The sequence below is a fragment of the Primulina eburnea genome, chromosome 5 (genome assembly GCF_022965805.1).
Source record: "Primulina eburnea isolate SZY01 chromosome 5, ASM2296580v1, whole genome shotgun sequence".
Classification (NCBI taxonomy): domain Eukaryota; kingdom Viridiplantae; phylum Streptophyta; class Magnoliopsida; order Lamiales; family Gesneriaceae; genus Primulina; species Primulina eburnea.
The window spans coordinates 35,475,066-35,487,302 of NC_133105.1; the positions used below are offsets into that span (position 1 = coordinate 35,475,066).

At 36.5% G+C, this 12,237-nt stretch overlaps 1 protein-coding gene across 1 annotated transcript; it reads left to right on the forward strand.

Annotated features, from left to right (window-relative positions):
- The first annotated feature begins 11,404 nt into the window (after window positions 1-11,404).
- LOC140831506 (uncharacterized) lies at window positions 11,405-11,773 on the forward strand. The gene has a single exon (XM_073195260.1). It carries the CDS (start codon window positions 11,405-11,407, stop codon window positions 11,771-11,773), a length of 369 nt encoding a protein of 122 aa, XP_073051361.1.
- The last annotated feature ends 464 nt before the right edge of the window (window positions 11,774-12,237 follow it).

Genomic DNA, 12,237 nt, shown 5'->3' on the forward strand with positions numbered 1-12,237 from the left:
TAAATGCGGAAAAAGTAGATGCGCTGGTCCTCGGGTTGTGTGCACCTTCAGTCCAGTCAAATCATCCACCAAGACCTCCCTCAAATTCACTTGCATCCATCACACCTAGTGAGTCTAAATACTCAACACACCATAATCTTTATAACAAATAATACGTATAAAACCACAATCAACAGTGAAAATAATTTTACGTATTATTCAAAAACATTTATACGTTAACCTATATTTCATTGTTTATTTGTCTCAACTCCACTAGTCGACAACAAATACAGGACTTTTTTTAAAGAAAACATACCCACATGTTAGGCCATGTTTTGGAATGACAACAAAATTTCAAAAAGATTTAACATTTCTTGAAAACATGTATTTTTCCAATGCTTTCAAGTACCTCTAGCTTGGTGACAATGAATAAGATGCATCGATGGATTTTTCACTTTTTGTTTGTGTTACACCGTCTGTGATAAAAAATAAATAAATAAATAAAATAAAATAAAATAAAATAAACATATATCATAGGATGAAATACGTTTGATTTTACCAAAAAGTTATCAAAACAAATACATTTTTTGAAACTAAAAAAACAACACTTTTGAACTTAACTTGTGGAACCAAATTTTGGCTTAATTTGTTTGTATTTGTGATAATGAATTTATCCAAATATTGTATAGACTGTTGGATCTGGTTTTCTACACGCCCAAACGCAGCGGAAGTTTTAAAATTTTTATTTTATTTTGACAATCAAAATATATATGTTTGAGCGCTCGTATGATTTTAACAAAACATACATAGGATGTTAGAAAATTATACCTTTGGTGAATAAATCACTGGACACCAACCGATCCGGTATAACAGATCTGGCTCTTGATGAATCCCTACGATCTTTCTTCAAAAGACTCCTTTCTTTCCTTCAAATTAGGTCCACGACTAGAACGTTCGTTCCTCTTCTGATTTGCACTAGAAAAACTAGAAGAGATTTTGCGTAGGAGAAGAAAAAATTGAGAGACGGCTCAAAGGTTTTTCTCAAAGAAAAGGTGGCCAATTTTTTCTTTTGGAGTTGAGATTCTCGTGAGTTTGGTGGTGGGTGGTGTAGGGTTTTACTTTCATGCATTATATATATAATTAAATTAAACCCTAATTACATAATTAACATTAACGGGCTTGATTTAATTAATTGGGCTAGTCCAACTAGTTTAATTAATTTAATCAAATCCATTAAAACTTTAATTATTTAATATGTTGGACTCGTACCCCTACAAGCCCATTAAACATATTATCCACCATATTTAATTTATTAATTAATCAACTCAACTTTTGAGCTTAATAAATTAAATACATTATAAATTCAACATTTGAATTTATTATTTAAATTATAAATTCAACTACTTGAATTTACATCACCTCAAAAATTTAATATTTAATAAACTCAACTTTTGAGTTTAATAAATTAAATTATCAAATTTTATAAATTCAACTCCTTGAATTTATTCTCTCCAAATTTCATAAATTCAACTTCTTGAATTTACTATATCATAAATTCAACTCCTTGAATTTATTTTTCTCAAAATTTAATTATCATAAATTCAACTCCTTGAATTTACTATATCATAATATAAATTCAACTCCTTGAATTTATTCTCTCAACGGGAACAAACAATCCAGTACTTGTGTGACCCTCAATGGTTCAGGGATACAGCTAGCCGTGGGTTCACAACTCTTTGTGATTCAGGACATAATCCTTTATTCGGGCTTACCCTAGTTAACCCCATTCTTTTCATCAACACCTTGATCAAGAATGTCAGAACTCATTTCTGATTGCACCCATCGGATCATGGTAAGAGTGTCTAGTAGCATCGCCCCATGATCCCCTAGGTATCACTGATAGTGCCTGCAAGAACCAGTCGATTATGATTAACGTACAGTACGGTCCCTTCATCTCATATATCCCGATCGAATCTACAACCATTGGTTCATCGAGGGTTGCATATTAATTCGATAACTATGTGATAACTATAATAGTGGCATCGCGTGTACTATTTGAGAACTCCTTCTCTAATGTACATCTCATACTCTGGCCAGAGATTCCATGCACTATTACTTCATTAGATCACATAGGATATCCACACCCGTAGGTGAGCGGTGAATCCCCGACTACAATGCACTGGCTCCTATATGTGTCGCAACTGTACCCAGCCTCGCCACCTGATGACTCTCCTGGAGCCGGTAAACGAGTCAAAGCACAGCCCTAGCATATAGAGCCTCAGTGTTGTCCCGGGTCATAAGGACTAATGGTGTACAATCATAACCACGGACTTATCCTCTCGATGAATGATAACCACTTGGAAAGTCCGAGGGAGGGTTGTTCGGTATAATCATCATATGACTACCCATCTGTATGTTTGGACATCTCTATGTCCTTACCAAGAAACGCAGTACACAACATCACAGATGCTAGTCTCAAGCTCAAGCGACCTTTATCCATGTTTTAGGCGGCTGAATCGACTAGGAACGAATTTAGAATATGCAGTGTTTACAAATGAGTTTCAACATCGAATTACGATTCATTTGTATTAAAGCATAATCAAGGACTTTATCTATGCTGCTTGCATGGGTATACAGATAAAGTATTATGAAACCATTAAAAAAATAAATTATATTAAAATAAAGATTGTTTATTACACTTGAGTCAATAAATTCCCTAGCCAACCGTTGGCTTGCAGGGCATCTACTCTAACAATCTCCCACTTGCCCTAGAGCCAACTACCCTTAATCCCATTGCTTCGCGATGCTTTTCAAACAATGGTCCTGGCAAGGGCTTTGTAAGTGGATCAGCAACATTATCTGCAGAGGGGAGTCTTTCAACTTATATGTCTCCTCTTCCCACTATCTCCCGTATGACGTGGAACTTCCTCAGTATATGTTTGGATCGCTGATGAGACCTTGGTTCCTTTGCTTGTGCAACGGCACCAGTGCTGTCCCAGTACAACGGGACTGTATCAACTCAATTAGGAATAACGCCCAACTCTTGGACAGAATTCCTCATCCAAACTACCTCTTGGGCTGCATCAGATGCAGCAACGTATTCAGCTTCAGTGGTGGAATCCGCAACGGTGTCTTGCTTGGAACCTTTCCAAGAGACAACTGCACCATGAATACAAAGCCAGAGGTCGATTTCGAATCATCTACGTCGCATTAGAAGCTAGAATCAGTGTAGCCTTCCAATTTCAATTCTCCATCCCATAGACCATGAACAAGTTCTTAGTGCTTCTCAAGTACTTAAGAATATCTTTCACGGCCTTCCAATACATTGGACCAGGGTTCGCCTGATATCAGCTTGTAACACTCAAAGCATAAGTAACATCAAGACGTGTCGATATCATACCATACATGATACTACCAATAGCTGACGAATATGGAATACGTGTCATCATCTCTATCTCTTCATCAGTTTTGGGACACATAGCTTTAGATAGAGTAATACCATGACACATTGGTAAGTATCTTCTCTTGGACTCTTCCATAGAGAATCGTTTAATAATGGTATCGATATAGGTGGCTTGGGTGAGTCCGAGTATCCTCTTTGATCTATCTCTATAGATTTGTATTCCCAATACGTAGGATGTTTCACCCATGTCTTTCATGGAGAATTTTACTTGCTAACCATACTTTAGTTGATTGTAGTAATCCTACATCATTCCCAATGAGCTGGATGTCATCAACATAAAGTACTAGGAATGTCACTACACTCCCACTAATTTTCTTGTACACACGGTTCCTCAGGATTCTTAGCAAAATCAAACCCTTTGATAGTGCTATCAAATCTGAGGTTCCAACTCCTTGACTCCTGCTTGAGACCATATATTGATCTCTGAAGTTTGCATACCTTATGCTCACTTCCTACTGATGTGTATCCCTCAGGTTGAGACATATAAATTTCCTTTTTGATGTCTCCATTGAGGAATGCAGTCTTTACATCCATTTGCCATATCTCATAGTCATACCATGATGCTATGGCTAGTAGTAATCTAATGGACTTAAACATAGCAATTGGTGAAAAATTTTCTCATAGTCAACTCCTTGCCTTTGAGTATATCTTTTTGCAACCAGTCTTGCTTTGAAGGTCTCTACCTTCCCATCCGCCCCAAGCTTTCTTTTGTAGATCCATTTGCACCATATAGGAACGATTCTCTCAGGTGGATCCACCAATGTCCAGACTTGGTTTGAATATATAGAGTCCATTTTTGACTGCATGGCTTCAAGCCATTTGGTTGAATCAGTATCAGATATTACTTCCTTAAAGTTCATTGGATCATATCCAACAAAAGACTCGTCATGGTCTTATTCATGAAGAAGCATATATCTAGCAGGTGGTCTAATAACACTATCAGACCTCCTAGGAGCTTGTACTTCAACTACTGGTTGTTGGAGATTAGGTTCAACTACTATAGTTGAGGGAGTATCTTGAATTTCTTCAAGTTCTATCATCTTGCCTTTTTCTATCTAATAGAAATTCCTTTTCCAAAAAGGTGGCATTTCTTGAAACAAACAATTTTGCTTCATTGGGATGATATAATTAATACCCAACAGAATTCTTTGGATATCCTACAAAGTAACACAAAGTGGATCTACTATCCAATTTGTCTCCACTGTCTGCTTCACGTAAGCAAGACATCTCCATATTATCTCATAAGAATATTTGGGAGTTTTTCCCATCCATATCTCATATGGTGTTTTATCCACTGCTCTAGTATAGGCATTATTCAACAACATTGCCGCAGTTTCACGCGCAAAGCCCCAAAACGATGTAGGCAATTCAGTGAATCTCATCATTGATCGAACCATGTCAAACAAGGTTTGCTTACAATATTCAGAAACACCGTTCAATTGTGGTGTTGCTGGTGGAGTCCACTGTGAGAATCACATTCTCTTTTAGATAACCCAAAAATTCAGCACTCAAGTATTCTTCACTTCGATCAGATCGAAATGCCTTAATACTTCTTTCTAGCTGATTTTTCTACTTCAGATCTGAATTCTTTGAACCATTCAAATGCTTCAGATTTGTGTTTCATAAACATATCCATACTTCGAATGGTCATCAGAAAGGATAACGAAGTAGGATTACCCATATTTTGTGCTAACACTTAGCATGCCACAAATGTCTGTTTGGATCAAATCCAGTAGACCATGCGCACGTTCCACATTTCCATCGAATGGAGTCTTGGTCAATTTTCCTTTTAGACAGGACTTACAAGCAGGTAGAGAATTTATGTCTGACAAGTCAAACATGCCTTCTCCCACTAGTTTGTGCATCCTTCTTTGAGAAATGTGACATAGTCTAGCGTGCCATATTTGTGTGGGATTTGGATCATCTAACATTCTTTTGTTTGTTGTTGAAATTATGTTTACTTGGACATTCACTTATCATTTCCAGAACATTTCTGGCGCATATAATTTCTTATGTCCGGACTTCTTGCAGTGAAATAAATATGTTCTAACTTATCGGGCTTTGTAGGCCTTTTAAGTGTCTTTCAGAGTTTGCTTCTTATTGGGATTGTTTTTCTTGTGAGGGGCAGAACATTTCTTTCCCTTACCTTGTGGGCCATTTTCTTCTGACGAGAGGGCCATAAGAAAAACAACAATTCCATGTTTTATGGTGATCTCATAAGTTATAAGTGTATTGACTAGCTCTTCAAGGCTATCATCTATCTTATTCAAATTAAAGTTCACCATAACCCCGTCAAATGAGGAAGATAATGACAACAAATTGATGTTATCTAGTAACTCATTAGGAATCACATATTCCATGCCCACCACATACTTAATAAGCTCAGTCACATGTACACAAAGCTCATGGGCCAAAGCCCAGTCTTGCATTCGTGTAGTCATGAGCTTTTAAAAGTGGTGTGCATCACTATACGAGTTTCATGCACCATGCAACTCTTGCACATGCATTCGAATGTCAGCAGCATTCAACATTTCCTCTAACTTTCCCTACAGTTCATTTGACACAGAAGCGAGCATGTTACACTTTAGCTTGCATACTATGGTCCTACCATCTTGCATGCTTTGTCAGTTCAACAAGACTGACATTAGTGTGTATGCTATTTTCTCTGAATTCAGAACAATTTTCCCAACCAGTCTTGAAAATTAGATTCGATTAGCTTGTTAATAAAAAAATTGATTATGTGACGAAATCGAAAATATACTGATACGGAAACAGAATAATGGTTGCTGATTATTTTAAAATAATTTTAAGATATAAAATATGGATTTTATTTTATAAATCTCCCTCCCACTATTTTGACATTTCCACCACCCTCTGATGAAAAAAGGGAAATCACATTTCCTTAGTGGGCACGTAGAGTCCAATTAGCCAATTATAATCCCGAATAATATCAGCCAATTATAATTTCTAAAAGGTAGAATCCAATTGCATCCCTATGCAACCTCCGCGTGTTTTGCCTCACGTTTAATAAGGACTCAATAATATGACGCCGTTTATTTTCGCGTGTCAAACCAACCCATCAATGTTGAATTGTAGTAGACGGTCGCCATGAGTTCCCCCAATAATATGAGCCGAAGTCATGGGAGTTCCACTCAATTCACATCATATGTCCGGTGGAAGTCACAGCTTTCCGGCGTACAGGCCTCCCCAATAATATGAGCCAGACACTGTCCGCGGGTAGCGATCAACATGCAACCACGGTTGATGGAAGGCAAGGAAAAATTAAACTCCTTTAATTTTACTTTTTCGGTTTGATATAAATTTTGAATCTTATTCAAAATGAGGGATTTTAATTTTAAAAATTATCTCATCATTTTAATTTAAAAATCGCGTGCCACGAGTTTGTATGTTTGCCGGATTCATGCAACTATATTATCTAATAATATACATACATGCATACTACTATATATCGCATATATCATAATATGACATTCAACAATAAATAAGGATGATCGATCGCCAACACTATTAGATCCATGTGAGCCAAACATGGATCCGGGTCCAAACCTAGGTGAATGCAGGGATGCAAATGCAACAATTACAAAAGCTTCCAATATTTTACATGTCTTCATCTTGATCATCAGGTCCACCATCTTCCAGTCTTGATCTCCCACTATTTCTAATGATTACATTTAAATAGCCATGGCACATAAGGGATACATCTCATGGGGTGGGAACGGGCCATAAACCAGGCCCACTTTAATAATATCAAATATTAACAAAATGAATAAATCACTAAAATATCCTAACATACACCTAACACATTGGTCAAGGCTCTCGATCATCCTTCATGCATTTAATATCAAATATTAACATCAATTTAATTAAACAAGTTAATTAATTGATCAATCATATATCTAATAATTTTATCACTAACCACCACAATTATTAAAAGATTTAATAAATTAAATAAACTCTTTTATTTAATTTCCAATTAAATCAATAATAATTGATTTCTTGTAAAAACTCATTTTTACCATGAATAATTAAAATCATATTCTAATTATTTATTTCACAAGAAAATTATTAATTTTCTAAAAATCAATTTTCCAAAATAAAAATTGAACCAATTTTCGAAAATATCAATTTTACCCAAAAATTTGAAAAATCAGAAAATTGCCCTCTAGGCCCAAACAATTCAAGCCCATTATTCAGCGCGCTTCACGAGACGCTCTCGGGCAGCCGCCCACCCACTGCCCGCCCGCTGCCCGAACGTTTCGGGCAGCGGCAGCGGCCGTGTGCGCGCAGAACGCGCACAGGCGCGCCGACACCGCGCGCAGACGTCCGACGCCTGCGCTAGCGCGGGGCGCGCAGGCGTCGGACGCCTGCGCTAGCGCTGTGCGCGCAGGCACCGAGCGCCTGCGCTAGCGCGGTGCGCGCAGGCGTCCGGCGCCTGCGCGCGAGCGGTGCGGGCAGGCGTCCGGCGCCTGCGCGCACGCTGCGCGCTGCCGTGCGCGGCCCTGCGCGCACGGACTGCCCGGAACAGTTTCGGGCAGATTTAATTTTTTTTTTTTTTTTAAATTCTGGAAAAATAAACTTTTTAATGGTGCATCAATTTTCTGAAAAATTTTCTTGTGTGGTTAGAAATAAATTATTCTATATGATTTAAAATCATACGATATAGAGAACCTTGGCTCTGATACCACTGTTGGATCCTGTTTTCTACACGCCCAAACGCAGCGGAAGATTTAAAATTTTTATTTTATTTTGAAAAACAAAATAATATTGCTTTAGGCGCTCGTATGATTTATCAAAACATACATAGGATGTTAGAAAATTATACCTTTGGTGAATAAATCACTGGACACCAACCGATCCGGTATAACAGATCTGGCTCTTGATGAATCCCTACGATCTTTCTTCAAAAGACTCCTTTCTTTCCTTCAAATTAGGTCCACGACTAGAACGTTCGTTCCTCTTCTGATTTGCACTAGAAAAACTAGAAGAGATTTTGCGTAGGAGAAGAAAAAATTGAGAGACGGCTCAAAGGTTTTTCTCAAAGAAAAGGTGGCCAATTTTTTCTTTTGGAGTTGAGATTCTCGTGAGTTTGGTGGTGGGTGGTGTAGGGTTTTACTTTCATGCATTATATATATAATTAAATTAAACCCTAATTACATAATTAACATTAACGGGCTTGATTTAATTAATTGGGCTAGTCCAACTAGTTTAATTAATTTAATCAAATCCATTAAAACTTTAATTATTTAATATGTTGGACTCGTACCCCTACAAGCCCATTAAACATATTATCCACCATATTTAATTTATTAATTAATCAACTCAACTTTTGAGCTTAATAAATTAAATACATTATAAATTCAACATTTGAATTTATTATTTAAATTATAAATTCAACTACTTGAATTTACATCACCTCAAAAATTTAATATTTAATAAACTCAACTTTTGAGTTTAATAAATTAAATTATCAAATTTTATAAATTCAACTCCTTGAATTTATTCTCTCCAAATTTCATAAATTCAACTTCTTGAATTTACTATATCATAAATTCAACTCCTTGAATTTATTTTTCTCAAAATTTAATTATCATAAATTCAACTCCTTGAATTTACTATATCATAATATAAATTCAACTCCTTGAATTTATTCTCTCAACGGGAACAAACAATCCAGTACTTGTGTGACCCTCAATGGTTCAGGGATACAGCTAGCCGTGGGTTCACAACTCTTTGTGATTCAGGACATAATCCTTTATTCGGGCTTACCCTAGTTAACCCCATTCTTTTCATCAACACCTTGATCAAGAATGTCAGAACTCATTTCTGATTGCACCCATCGGATCATGGTAAGAGCGTCTAGTAGCATCGCCCCATGATCCCCTAGGTATCACTGATAGTGCCTGCAAGAACCAGTCGATTATGATTAACGTACAGTACGGTCCCTTCATCTCATATATCCCGATCGAATCTACAACCATTGGTTCATCGAGGGTTGCATATTAATTCGATAACTATGTGATAACTATAATAGTGGCATCGCGTGTACTATTTGAGAACTCCTTCTCTAATGTACATCTCATACTCTGGCCAGAGATTCCATGCACTATTACTTCATTAGATCACATAGGATATCCACACCCGTAGGTGAGCGGTGAATCCTCGACTACAATGCACTGGCTCCTATATGTGTCGCAACTGTACCCAACCTCGCCACCTGATGACTCTCCTGGAGCCGGTAAACGAGTCAAAGCACAGCCCTAGCATATAGAGCCTCAGTGTTGTCCCGGGTCGTAAGGACTAATGGTGTACAATCATAACCACGGACTTATCCTCTCGATGAATGATAACCACTTGGAAAGTCCGAGGGAGGGTTGTTCGGTATAATCATCATATGACTACCCATCTGTATGTTTGGACATCTCTATGTCCTTACCAAGAAACGCAGTACACAACATCACAGATGCTAGTCTCAAGCTCAAGCGACCTTTATCCATGTTTTAGGCGGCTGAATCGACTAGGAACGAATTTAGAATATGCAGTGTTTACAAATGAGTTTCAACATCGAATTACGATTCATTTGTATTAAAGCATAATCAAGGACTTTATCTATGCTGCTTGCATGGGTATACAGATAAAGTATTATGAAACCATTAAAAAATAAATTATATTAAAATAAAGATTGTTTATTACACTTGAGTCAATAAATTTCCTAGCCAACCGTTGGCTTGCAGGGCATCTACTCTAACATAGACAAGACATGCCACTGGCCACTTGTTGGTTAATCAGATTGCTTAACCTTACACGCAAGAAATCTGTTAATCTTATGTAATTTGGCTTTTGTTCTGTCAACTCAAAAATAATGAACGCGAACGTCCATCAATATTTATGTGGTGGAAATAATTTTAAATTTCCATAAAAATACTTATCATATAGGGTTTTATTCCTATTATTTTTACGAAAAATTATAATTTGTTTCTTTACCGATGTGTCTATCAAGTTAATAAATTTCAGTTTCAATCACGTGTATTTTATTTTTTGATAATTTAAATTATTTTTAATCTTAAATATTGACGTAATACTGTACACACCAATTTCATGTCAAAAATATGACTAAAACGTGAAGAAGAAAATTAATGGAGAAAGTTTACAATATAATAGCTAAAATCACGAAATGAAAATTATATGTAGCATACAACAACAACAACAATATTAATTCAAGTAATTGTTTTGCATTTCAGTTCATTTGACATTACATACGATTGCATGAAAGAGGCCATTTAACTTAATTTTATCTATTCTCAATTCCCGATGCACCATAGAATATTTTGCCGATAAATCATTGTACACTATTTAGACCATGGAAATTTTTTAAGGCAAATTTAAACTACTAATAAAGCCATCAATTTTAGTCAATTCTTGTCTTACTAATGGGTCCAAACATGATACATCCGATGATTATATATGTATATACATAACAGTACTGATCGGAGATTTTATCATGATCATACAAATATTGTGATCATTCGTAGAATTCGAACTTTCGTGTGTATAATGCACATTAATATTTTCGATAAATAACGATTCAATAGTCCAAAATTAAACTTATGATAATTATTGGCAAGAGAGCTCTAAGACAAAGAGACAAATTCATTAGATATTTTCTTACGAGAGGGAGGGCCCTGCCCTCCATTACGTTCATAGCCCCCCACGTTCTCTTTTTCCACTGCCCAATGTCCCTTAGAACATGGAGAAAATTAAGGCAATTACCCTAAAAAACCCGATTGTTCATCAACACTTGAAACAAATATCATGAGAAATGGGCTATAAATTGTTACTCCTATACATCCACAGGAATAATATAATGCTGACCAAAAGCTGCTCAAACCTGTAGCTAATTTTCTTTATCTTTTCCTTTAAGAAGATATCGTCGGATTTTCCAAAATGGACATTGAACTAGTGAAGTGTGAGTGCTGTGGATTGAAAGAAGACTGCACGCAGGATTACATCACCCAAGTGAAGTCGTGCTTCGGCGGAAAATGGCTCTGCGGGCTGTGCTCAGAGGCTGTGAGAGATGAGTTCAAGAAAGCGTTCGGGATGGATGAAGCTGTCAAAGCTCACATGTCTTTCTGTCGAAAATCGCGTAAACCGAATCCGGCGATTCGGGTTGCCGATGGGATGAGGGAGATTTTGAGGAGAAGGTCGAGTGATTTGTCGGATAATTCATCTTCTTCATCGAAGAAGAAGAAGATGTACTCAAGATCATCTAGTGCTGCTGGTAAAGTAGGGAATCACGGCATTTATTATTACTAGCAGCTGGGAGACCGATCGCCGACCTGTTTTCTTATCAAGTTTATATGATCTTCATCTAGATTGTATCGTATTTTTGTTTTATCCTAAATTATTCCAGTTTCATTCTCACAAATGTATCCTATATTAACTGTTTTAAATGATTTTTTTTCCCAAATTTTATTTTATTACCATTATTATGAATCGGAATGTGAAAATATAATAACTTGTTGAAACGTTTTTAGTTTTGTTGATTGATGATGTTTGTTGATCCGGATCATTACATAACCTAATCGATCTGAATTAAAGAAAGTAATCTGAAATTTCATAAGAAAAAGTCTCATAAAAAGCTCAACTGATTTGAAAGCGAAACCGATAAAACATAAAAAAGATGTTGAAAGTCAAATCGATTTAAGATCGACTGATGAAGCCCAACTGAAAATCTATAAGTCGATCAATCAGTCCAAATCTATATATTTTTCTTGAAG